This window comes from Phlebotomus papatasi, chromosome 3, assembly GCF_024763615.1.
Source record: "Phlebotomus papatasi isolate M1 chromosome 3, Ppap_2.1, whole genome shotgun sequence".
NCBI lineage: Eukaryota > Metazoa > Arthropoda > Insecta > Diptera > Psychodidae > Phlebotomus > Phlebotomus papatasi.
The window spans coordinates 89,441,810-89,454,594 of NC_077224.1; the positions used below are offsets into that span (position 1 = coordinate 89,441,810).

The window sequence follows — 12,785 nt, forward strand, 5'->3', positions numbered from 1 at the left end:
GTTTTTTGGGGCAAGAAATAAATTTATACAATGAAACACATAAAAAATACGTACTTTAGTTTCTCTATACTATATATTATTCGAATTTATTACTCGATTATATAGCTATCATCAGCACATGTTCATATTCAAATGACTTGCCTTGCTCCAACAATTATTCATTATTGTAACGCGTTTATCAAAAACAATAAAACAACAATAGTTGCAAGAGAAAAAAAGTTATCCCATATGAATTATTTATAAAATCCTATCCTCAAAAGACAGATGAATATTTTTTTTTTCATAAAAGTAATTAAAAGGAAATAACATACGTATATTCAGTTCGTGTGGAACTTGGAATAACCTACTCAATGACTTATCATCATATTGATCGTATATAAAGTTTAATAAGATAGTTTAATATCAATGGCTACATAAAAGCGAGAGATTCTTTAGAATACCAAAAAAGATTATACCTTAAAACTAAACCTGCCGACCGTTTTTGGGCGTTTTTCGGTCAAAGCACAAACCGCGGTAGGGTAGTATACTTAACAAATTTGTCTTGGAAAAGAGCAAAAAATTTAAATTTAAACACTGAAAAATATATTATATGCATATTTTAAGAAATTCATAAAGTTTAATAGTGACATTGTACCTTTTAAATATGTTAATTTTAAACCGATCAATTTGACCGGGTCTTGGTAGGTTTAGTGTTAAGATCCCGATTTGGGGACCTATGAATATGAAACTAAAACTTTAATTCTAACCACAAAAACAAGATCAATTACAATTAAAAATTTTCAAACAATATTTCACTAGATTTCTCTATCATGATCATTGCTTATTTTTTACTGCTTGAACTCAAAAAGAGAGCATTATAAAAATCCACTTCATTCGAATTTGTTACCGGTCTAGAGCTTAAAGTAAATGCTCAAATAGTAAAATATCTACGTTCAGTCTCCGGTGACCCCTAATAAATATATTATTTCCAAATCTTTTTTTTTTCTTTTACCACACCCCCTTTCTTCCCGTCCAAAACCATGTTTATTTGTTTATTTAGAAAACGGTTCCAACGATTTCTTTTATTTTCGGATATGTTCTGGAGGTAGCTCGGACGAACATTTCGTCCATTTGATCGCAAAAGTTTCATCATCCAATTTTCGAAGATAAAAAGTAAATCACTCTGCTGGAGAGCCAATTTTTCAACCGATTTTTTTTTGAGTTTGAATTTTTGGAGAGGTTTTGAAATTTCCAATCCGGCTACATAGGCACCAATCAGTAATTTATCGGTGAAGTACTCGTAATTAATTCATCTTTCTTTAATATTTTATTGTTGTTTGTCCGAAAGTTTGCTACCGGTCTTGAGATCAACTAAACTCAATATTATCTAGAATCGCCTTTTTTTGCCCTTACGATAAAAGGAAAAATTATGCGAAAAACATAATTCACGGGAGCCCTACCTCGTGAGTTCGAGCACTCCGCAAAGCTGAGAAGCTTTGCCATGTCTATTATCATAAAAAATAGTGCTCTCTCTTTGAAAAATTAAAATGAATAGTATATCTAACTTTTATAATTCAAAATTAATTCATCAAGTATTATAAAAAAAAACTTCATTGAATAAGTAAATTAAACACTTAAAACGTATTTTCATGAATTTTTATACAAAATTTATAATGTAAATTGTTATTACTCTATAATATCTTTTTGGTATAAGCTAATATTTCGTCACATCATTTCAAAATGAGTGAAATATGTACTTTTTCAGGACAAAGACTTCGGTTTGTTTTAAAATTATATTTTTATGGTTTATCAATGCACATACGATACTTCTCTGTTAATTTTATAAACTTACCAAAGCATGGGATTTTCCAATTTATATACAAAGTCTTGTTTAACTTGACGCAAATTTGTAAATTACTTCTAAATAAGATATTTAACAAATATGTGAAAAGGCATTTCAAGTGCAAATTCCTAATTTGTACCCGAAATTAATTCAGTAAATAGTGATTCACTACATCTTTTGTTTATTTTGAGAATTTTGTTCAATAACACGGCTTATAGGAAATAAATACTAAGTTTTTTGATACTTCCTTCTGGAATTTTGTCGATTTGATAAAATTTTCTAACACAACACGGCCAAAAAAGAATGGAATTCTTTAAATTCTTTTACACTTATTCTTCACTCTCTTTTTAATAACTTTAAACTACTGAAACTGAAACCATACCTTCTCATTGTGATTCACATTAAGCTACAAAAAATATGAAGATTAGTATATTAGTCATATGGTTGATCTCATTGTAGAGCCAATTTTATTTATTTTGATGATTAAATTTCTGAAGAAAAGATCAATTACCTTGTTTGTCTGCATAATATCTTTATTCAGTAACAAAAATACCAAGTTAAAAAAAAACAAATACAAAAAATACCGTAATGTAACATCATCCTAAAAACCTGTTATAAAAAATCGGAATGTAATTAATTATTACATTTTGTACGTTAATTGTATAAAAATACAATTTTTTTATTTGTTTATGACGGAATTATTATAATTATTGTCATAGAATTGTTCACCAATAACTTAAAATATACTTTTAAGAATCCCAATTATTGAGCCTTTCTTAAACGAATTTTGAGAGCAATAAATACTCCAATTTGGAAAATAACAGCCCAAGTAAATAAACCCAATACGTCCCACTGGAACCTGTCCTCAGTCATATCTAAAGTTTTGAGTATTTTTTCAGAGGTTTTGAAGTAACAGAATGGGTCAGAACATGTCAGATTTCCGCGATCGAATCCGTATATAGCTTGAATGGATCCTTCGAAGCCATAACGAAAGAGAGAGATATAGCTCATAGGTTTAAACATAAAATGGAGTTCACTGAAGCGAATAAAATATCCCGAAAACACCAACATTGGAACACACGATGCCGGAATCAGGAAAATTCCCATCTAGAAAAAAAATATTATTTTAGTTTCTAATGACTTTGGCACACCTTTAGGTTAGGAAATTATCATAAAGTCAAAATTCACATCTCTTTCCTCTCTTTCTTTCTTAAAGATTTTTCATATATCCGTTTCATTTTCGCATTTAAAATTCGATTGAACTAAATTGAATTTGTTGTGGTATTCAAAAGGTGAAGAAGAGTGAGAAAGATGCAAAACGACTAATATGCAAAACATTTGAGAGAGCAAAAGTTGTAAAATTCTTAGAGTCAAAATTCAAATTCATTTCATTCCTAAACTCTCTCGCATTCTTCTTCTTTTTTTAAACATCATACCGAATTATATTCCGTTCAGTTCAATTTTGACCCACATTTTTTGAGATAGCAAGTCACCAAAACCTAATTTTAAAAATAATAAACAATGCCATTGGCACACCTTTTTACATCAGGAATATTTCTTGAAATTAATAACCTATCCCTTTCTTTCTCAAGCATTTTGAACACGTCTTTCCCACTTTTTTATTCTTCTTCTTATTCTTGACAACCAATTCAATTTAGATTTGAATAAAAAAGGGAGGTAGACTTGTACAATACGTTTGAAAAAAGAGAATAGAATTTCACCAAATTTTCTTCGAAATAGAAAACAAAAAAAGAAAATTTGATTTAAATTTTTTAATTTAAAATTCAATTTCAATTATAATGACTTTGGCAATCCTCTTATAATTGAGTAAAAGAAAAATCCAGTACAGATAATTATTGCCTCCTTCCGTCAAATGAAAATTCTATTTTAAATTGAAATTTTAAGTTTGGTTTGACAGAAAGAGACAATTATATCTGAATTTATCCTTCAAAGAGTACGAGGTAAAATTTCGATCGATAAAACTTTACCAAATTGAAAAGCTGTGCCATTGCCATTATTTTGTCAAAATTAAATTTTTTATGGCTCCGGCACACCTTCTAGACCAAGAAAATTTCATGAAGTCGAAATTCAAATCCTTTTCTTTCGCACCCCAAATTCGATTGAGCTGAATTGAATTTTTCTTGTTGTTCAAAAGAAGAAGAAGAGTTCGAGAGAATGAGATAGACATATGCAAAACGTGTGAGAAAAAAGTACTCCAATTTCGACTTTAGGAAATTTTCCTGATCTAAAAGTTGTACCGATGTTATGAGGATCTAAATTGTAATTTTACTTCTTAAAGACTCTATTATGTATACCTGTACATTAAAAGCTGCTCCTGCCAGTAATCCCATTGCTTGGGCACTAATTGCCATAAGAAAGCAAATCATCCACATCATTGCAAAGCGATTTTCATCATTCGGTTGTCCAGATAGAAAATATCCACATAAAATAAAAATGCTTGGACCAATTATTTGCAAAGGAAGATCAGCAATTATTTTTGATGCAAAATACGATCCAAGGGAGTACCAATTGTTCAAATGCTCTCTAAGAAAAACAGATGTTTCAGATGGATCTGGGATAAATCGCAAGAAGACAAATTTTAAAAATAATTTTCATAAAAAAATAATAAATAGTATTACATGATAACGCTGTTGGCATGCTGTTTGCGAAGAAGATGAAGAGTAGGAAGAAGAACAAGCAAGATATGTTAGTTAACACTTTAGCAGCATCCGATCCAATATCGTAGAAGACTAATCCAAGAAGGACACCAACAACTATATGAGTTATAATCCTGAGTTGAGCGAAGAACTGCAAAAAAATAATGTCATTAATTTACTGATAGAATTTCATAAATAGGGGTGTAATTACGAAATCTCTGTAGGTGCATAGAAGTGCTCTCCTGGACAAGATTAGGAATTGATTCCATGTTGATATGGGGTATATCAATTTTCGATTACGTTGTTGCACTAATTTATGCGTTGATTCAGGTGATTCCGATTTAGACACGTACGCTACGTAAAATAATTAAGGTTAAAATGAATAGGTTTTCTTTAATATTTCTTTTCAAAAAAGTGATTTATATTAGAAACAAGAGTACTTAAAAATATGACCACAAGTTAGTCTAAAGCGGTCTTTAAACAAGAGCCTTAGCTAAATTCCTGAAGGTTTCACAATCTTAAAGCAACGTTTTTATTCGTTTTTAAGAATCTAATTGATCAATTGTACTTAACAATCCAACTCTAAATTATTTTTTACCAAAAATCTTAAATGGTAAGAAATCAGAACAAGTAAACCTTATGACTAAGCATCAGGTCTGAAGTCCGTATAAACTGGATCCAGACCTAAGGCTTAGCGTTGGTTGACTTGCTCTACTTTCTTACCATTCAAGATTTAATGGAAGAATTTAAATCAGGATTCGATTATTAAGGGCAGGGCAAGTGAACTATTAAATTCTGAAATGGAAAAGATTGCTTTTTAGGATTTTGAGACCTTCGAGAACTAAGCTAAATCTACAATCGGAAGACTATTTAAGGAAAGGATCATTATTGACCAGACACAACTTTTTTGATCCACCACTACCATATAGAAGAAATGCTAATAATATTACAGTGCCCGCTTTCTAATCCGGATCGCCGTAATCCGGACAAGTTCACGACAGTTACATTTAAAATACTTTTGAGGTTATGTATGCATGCGTGTTCAGCAATGAAAATGAACTATCTTGTGATGTTTTTGTATAATAAATGAAGTATAATAGGATAGACGTCTCCAATTATGTCTTTTTAATCTTCTTTAAAATTTTTTAGTCTAATTCTACAAAAAAAACTTGTATTATATTTTCGAGACGTTGAACAAATTCAAAAAATCCATCCGGATTACGAAGCGGACATCTGTCATTTTGTCTCCCAATCATCCGGATTACAGAGCGGGCACTGTATATTGCAATCTCTTCCAATAAAATTTGGATATTTTAGTCAAAGTGGTTTTAAAGCTCAAAATTCAAGATTGGTCAATAAATCGTTCCTTTATGGTAAATAAAGATTAAGTTTGAATCATTCAAAGATAATATCCTTACTTAGTTCTTCGTGAGATTCTTGGTTGTTATCAAATGTAGACGTATATTTCTTTCGCTCATTCTCCACCAATTCTTCAAAATTTCCTTGTTTTTCCCGACTGGCAACTTCTAGAGCAAAATCTGCACGGTTGTAGTATTGGGGACAGTTATATCCAGCTTTATGGAATGCTTCAATTATGCCATCAACAGCACCACTATACACGCATTGGCCTTCAGAGAGAACATAAAGATCATCAAAGAGTTCCAGTATGCGAGAAGAGGGCTGATGAATAACACAAATCACTGTCCTCCCAGAATGTGCCAAGTCCCTCAGATGGGTCACAACCTGGACACAGGAGACACTATCTAGCCCACTTGTAGGCTCATCAAAGAACATTGCTGGTGGATTTGTGATGAGTTCTACGCCAATCGAAAGCCGCTTCTTCTCTCCCCCCGAAAGTTTCTCCACTCGAGTACTCAAGCATTTCTCCAAATTCAAAACTTGGGTTATGTCTGAAATCTTAAATTTTAAACAATTTAAGCTTTAATGTAACCATTTTATCTTCGTAAACCTACAATCTTTTGCTTGACCACGGTTGAGATTTTCTTCGATAGTTTTAAGTCCACCCCAAATCTTAGGGTCTCAAGCGTTGTCAATTTTCCTAACATAGGAAATTCTTGTGGAATGTACGATGACTTGTTTCGAAAGTCCTTCTTATCGCGAATTTCTCCATTTACAAAAATACTGCCATCAACCCCTTTGCACCTGGAAATATATAATTAATTTTAGATTTGAGGTTATTTTCATATAGTGCAGTACCTTCGGTCAATTAAACCTTTCGCAACTCAATGTTTTGCATATTTCTAATAAGTTTGATGCATTGGTCAAAGATTAGTCGTCTGAGGGAACCCCTGGTTTCCCAATAAGGGATGTACGTATATAATCGTTTTTTATAAAATGTTCTTAATACCCAATTTACAATTTAGTAGTAAAATTGATATTTTATTAATTTTGACCTTGCCTATTTTACTGATATCTTTTTTCTAAATATTTTGTATTTAAAAAAAACTATAGTTAAAAAAATAGATTCTTTTCTAAACTTTATTCATTATTTTGAAGAGTAACCCGGCAGATCGAAGAAATGATAGTGACATCAATGAGAACAATTGTATTGAAGAAATATCATTATATTCAGGTTTTCTTGCTTTCAAAAGCGTCAAAGTCTTAATTTTGAAATGTAATATTTTTAATACAAATTGATTTTTTTTAATATTTCTTCTTCAGGAGTGTTGCTTGGAAACTTGTAGACAGTTTATCGTCTTTTTTTCTCTTAAATCATTCTTAATACATTTTAAAATGAATAAAAATGTAGACATAGCTTTAGTAGCCTATTTCGTCCACCTGCATTCTCATAGTCCCTTCCGGAATTCTTCCAATGTCTTTTTCACAACAAGTCATTTGTCGAAGCTTCATTTTTTGTCATGTTTTTACATTGTATAATTTCTCTTCAATATGCAAAAACTAAAAAGAACATGGAAATTCGAAGAACAGAAAAGTGGCCGGAATTGCAAGCTGGCCGAAATTTGGTACGCTTACCCTGTTTATAGTTTGGAAACTTATTGTGTTGTTGACGACATTCAAGACTCATTTTCTATAAATATCAGGGAAAGGCACCAAAACAAGACATTCTCACTGATGGTTGTGATACACTGCAACACTGCATGGTTGTGAATCAGCAACAATGATGGTTGTGATACACATTTTTTTTTAAATATGTACGAAAAATCCTCTCAATTCTCAAGTTTTCAAATGTAAATAAAAATATACTTCTCTATTTTACTGATTTTTTTAAAATATTTTGTATTTTAGAAAATCTATATTAAGAAAAGTAGATTGTTTTCTAAATTTTATTCATAAACTCAAATGTAATAGATCAAGGACAATAAAAGAACAAGTTAGGATGAAAACAAAACTTCAGTCTTCTTTCTAGCCTGATCTTTGGTCCTTTTTTGGCTTTCGGGATATTATAAGTAATTTAAGCTGTCTTAGAATGAGTCGGAATGGAGCCATCGATGTGACCAAGGCGTGAATCACATCTTATCGCACCAAACTCTAGACAAAATATATTTAGCTCTCAGATTAAATCTTTCTATAATTGCTAGCTGATAGAAGTATCAATAAGTACATTTTTTTAATCCAACGAGATAATTAAGTATAACAACCGACATACAGTTTAATTTAAAGGGATAGTCTATAGGGGAATTCTGTAACGATATGACAATGTCATATGACAAATTTTCGTAGTAAATTCGGGAATAGGATAACGTTAAAGGCCAGTGAGCATCGAATAGTCATTCCAAGGAGCTTTATGAAGCTCTCAGTAAGTGATGTGAATCTGAATTTGAATTAATTTATACTAATTCACGACATGAAATGTGTAGAATTTGTCATGTGACATTGTCATACTGTTACAGAATTCCCCTTCTGGATTCAGCCCAGAATAAAAAATATCAATTTATTCTTCATAGAATCCACGGTGCTATACGCACTTTCTCTAGCGGCTGAAGAAGTATTTTTTTTCTGCATTATAGAATTTTACTTCTCGAACTCAACAGATTATTACAGATTACAAAAGTATCATTGAATTATACCTAATAATGGTTTTTCAAGGTTAAAGGTTAAAAGGGATCTAGAGAGCGTATTTCGCAACCGAATGATATCACTTTTGGGCTCATTGGAAAGGTCTTGGAGTTCCTGATAAGACTGAATTAATTCCAATCGGTTATGAACCCGTAAACTTAAGAAGAAATTGCCCAATTCAATGAAAAAACTCTTCGCAAATCGTGAACTTGTGACCACTATTCATGTTCTCATGAATCAATACAGAACAAAACTTTCATAACCAGGGGGTGACATTAGCTCTGAAAAATGCAACCAGTTTTAGTGTAAATTTTGTCCTGTATTCGTACACATTTCACGAGATATCTTCAAAACTACGTAGGGTGTCAATTTGGGATTTTCGGTTGCCTCTTCGTTATTAAATTGGCTTTTATTTTGTATTTGATTTTTTTACTAATTCATTCTACAATGACAGATAACAGCTAATAATCTCAAAATTTTTTTCGGCTCGCTAGAAACATATGGGAAGCATAAGAAACATCATGCCCCTGTTCATAACATAGGTAAATGATGCTAAAGTCTTTTTAATTATATTTCTTTTAATTTACAATAAAATTTTTCTACATTCACTCGGAAATGTCTGTACAAGATAAGAGAAAATATCAAGGTTAATGCAATATTCTTATAACCCAGTGAACACTTGGAACTGTTACAGAATTATAGACAAAAATCCTGATAGTACAATCTATAGAAGAAGAAACTTGACTTTTATGGCCTCAAACCACCATTTGTGGACGGATATTTTTCACGAAAAAGATCCAAAACTCATGACTTTAGATAAGACTCTTTGATAGCAACTCTATCCTTCCACAAAAAGAATTGAGAATACTACTTCCACCTAGGATTTAACTGGGGAACTTCTACTTAATAGATTTTATCTAACAGAGCTCTAACTATGACTGAGTAGAGTTTTACTTACTTGAATCCTGATAACACATTCAGAAGAGTCGTTTTTCCCGCACCGGATGGTCCCAAAATTGCCGTCAATTTTCCAGAATTGAATTTCCCAGAAACATCATGAAGTATTTTAACTCCTTTTTTTCCTGTAAAATTGCAGTTGTTAATTTTATTCATAAATTGCATAACTTGTGCAAAAACTTGTCTTGCCTTGTGTTGTATAATTTAGTTGATGGAAATATATATCGATGCTTTTCCGATAAGCTTTAATATCAACGTCAATTGCAGCCATGACGTAAAAAGCAACAAATACAAAGTTTTAATTCTTGTTCAGTTTTGTAAATAATTTTTGTAACAGCATTTCAACGTAAAACTTGTCTGATGTAGTTTATTTAGTGCGATATTTTTCTTGATTTATTTTTATTTCGCGCTTGCGATCAACAAGTGTCTTGTACAATGTACATTTATAAGAAATGTAATTAATAAAGTCATGAAACAAATTTCTGAACACAATAATAAGCACTGGTCAATTTTCTTTAGAAATCTTGCGTATATATAGACTAATACATTTCCAAATTTTTAGAAAAGGCCTGTTTTATTGAATTTAATTGCATATGTCAGCAGTTTTTGTGATTTCACAAAAAAGTAAATAAATAAACTCGTAATAAATGATATGCAAGATGAATGATCAGCTCAATAAAACGAGCGATATTTGTAAAATTCACTTTTTAAACCACATATCTTTTTTAAGATCAACTTAATTGCACTAACAATATTTTTTAACCTAATTAATATGTGCACCTCCCAAGAGAACGGCGCAAAGTTGACTGCTTTCAAGAGTATCTGATACTTTCTTAAGTAATCTCATATGAAAACAAACATACTACAACAACAAATGTATTATATACATTTACAATTTCACTAGCACATATTCATTTTTATCAAAAAAAAAAATCACGTAAAGTATATACAGAGGCTTACAAATGCTTATTTCTTATTATACTGAACTTCCGTAACTGATATGATTTATCAATTTATTACTGTATCCTATTTTAGTAGCAAAGAAAAGAGTGGTCAATAAATGTTTTTAAATTAAACTTTTTTTTAATGAGTTAAAAAAATAGGAATTTTCACTTTAAAACATTTCTGTCAGTGTGATCGTGCTTTATAACTCGCACTTATCTCATCTCATGCTTGTGGTTAGTATCATATATATTACCTTCCACTAATACTATGTATAAAACATTACAGTGTTTGGTTGTACATTAACAAGCCGGTTTCGTTATGACTCAGTTTTTATAGGGCTTGAACATGCTGCCACTTTTCAATGTGTCAAAAATTCAAAATTACGCCCACATAAATATGTAGGCATTAATCAAAAGGGTCAGTGACCTTTCTATATTGCAATATTTTTATTTCAATATTGCACGTTTTCAATCTTCATCTGCATTATAGGAATAAAGTTTTAAAGGATTGTCCAAGATTGTCTGATTGTACCTTTTATGCCTTTAAAACGTTATTGAGACCTTCAAATGTTGCACAATTATCACGAAGAGTTAGGCACAGTATTAAAACAATATTACAATAATAACTGTAATATTCTAATTAATGTCTAAAAACATTTCCGGTGTCGTTTGTTTATCATTTAACTGACCATTTCGCAACTTTTAATTATACATTTTTATTACTTTATTTTTAAAATAACTCACAAAAACAAAATTTTAATTGGCAATTTAAAGAAACATGTTCTTTTTTACTTAATAATGCAAGAGGATATCGGGGTAGTTCCGAACAATTTTGAAAGGTGAGAATTCGATGTAAATTTCCAAGTAGTAGTTAATCTTAAAATATATAAGAAATCAACAGATCAGACAGATCCATCTTGGGGCAGATTTCTACACCTATTTCTCTATCATTTTGGATATTTTTTTATCGTTCCTATAATTATAGAGATATTGAAATTTTGAATTAAAAAACTAAAAATAAAAAAAAAATAAAAAAAAATACAAAGCTCAAAATATTATATATAGAATAGAATAGAGTAGAATTATATTTCATTTCTTTCTTATAACCCAGGCCCTGTGCGGCCATCGCCGTTTTCGCGTTGAAATCAACCTCCAGGACAAAACGATGGAAAAGCCCCTTCTCAGGTTGTATGTTTTGTAACTGAGTATCAGCATTGCAGGGTTACCAGCCGAAGAAGATAGGTATGCCCAGAGAGAAAGAGAGATACCCGAAGGGAATCGATCCATGACTGTTTGTTTCCCTATCACAGACATTTTTCATCTTTTTTGACACCAAGTACATTAAAATCAAAATCGGCCACTTTACGATCAAACTGTTCAAAAAGGCTAATTCGCAAATATTTGCCTACTGGTAAGAATTTTTTGACAAAAAAAATTATTTTTTCAAGAAAATTCGTCTAGTCTGTTGGCAATTTCTTCAAACACCGAGATATTCTTGTCCAAAAATGTTGTATAATAATTAATAAGTGAACAAAATATATTAAAATCATTTTTGATACGATTTTTGAAAGAAATAAACAAAATTCGAAGTCATTTTTAATGAATATTTGTCGTTTGACTGCTGCAAAGAAGTGAGATGAATGTTAATTGTAGTTCCTTACGATAGTATTTAGTGAATTTCCATGGAAAATTTTCAAAAAAGCAATAGTATTTCTCTAGAGATGTTCTTTCAAGTGGAATCTAATGCAGTTTTGAAGAGACTTTTCCTTGAATTTTCCCTTGAAATTATCGTAAGTTACTCCTTCTGTGTATGTACTGTACTGAAGAGCTCTTCAGTACAGTGGCCCTGTACCGTGCTCCATGCATTAAAACATGGATGGAAAGAAGGAAATTGATGTATGAAATAAATAATTTTTGATAATATCACTTCTAATGTGCAGAGACCTTCATGTTGAAAGGCAGCAAATCAACGGTATACGATTCCTTTTAATGCATATAAAATCAGAGAAAGAGCTTTTTCATCGTTTAGCTCTGGAGGTTGGACACAAACGCTAAGACGGCTGTGGACGTTGAAAACTACACGGCATCTCATTAAAACGAAACTGTACATCTAAAACATTGTTGATGAATAAATTTATCTATTTATTTATATTCCAATTAACATTAATCAAGCTGAATTTTGCAGTGACGGTATCATTTTTTAGTATTCCTTTTATTTGTTAACTCATACCTATCCCTATTCGACTAAGTTGTATTGATATCTCTAATCTTGTAAATGATGAAAAGAAAAAGTATTCACTTATCTGCTTGATTTTAAGAATTCCTCGTCATCAAAGAAAATTAGAAGTATGCATAAAATAAAATACC

General features: G+C 31.0%; 1 protein-coding gene across 1 annotated transcript; it reads right to left on the minus strand.

Annotated features, from left to right (window-relative positions):
* Positions 1-2,334: 2,334 nt before the first annotated feature.
* LOC129806311 (ATP-binding cassette sub-family G member 4-like) lies at positions 2,335-10,860 on the minus strand. Its single transcript, XM_055854789.1, has 8 exons — positions 9,664-10,860; positions 9,476-9,599; positions 6,453-6,642; positions 5,898-6,396; positions 4,691-4,833; positions 4,462-4,630; positions 4,138-4,394; positions 2,335-2,929 (listed from the first exon to the last, which is right to left on the minus strand). The coding sequence occupies exons 1-8, from the start codon at positions 9,743-9,745 to the stop codon at positions 2,585-2,587; spliced, it is 1,809 nt and encodes a 602-aa protein (XP_055710764.1). The 5' UTR covers positions 9,746-10,860; the 3' UTR covers positions 2,335-2,584.
* Positions 10,861-12,785: the final 1,925 nt, after the last annotated feature.

Coding starts and splice junctions, on each gene's coding strand:
- LOC129806311 (XM_055854789.1), bottom strand. CDS start 9,745: ATGGCTGCAATTGACGTTGATATTAAAGCTTATCGGAAAAGCATCGAT. Junction 9,600..9,663: donor ACTAAATTATACAACACAAG/GCAAGACAAGTT, acceptor GCAATTTTACAG/GAAAAAAAGGAGTTAAAATA. Junction 4,834..5,897: donor AGAATCTCACGAAGAACTAA/GTAAGGATATTA, acceptor TATTTTACGTAG/CGTACGTGTCTAAATCGGAA.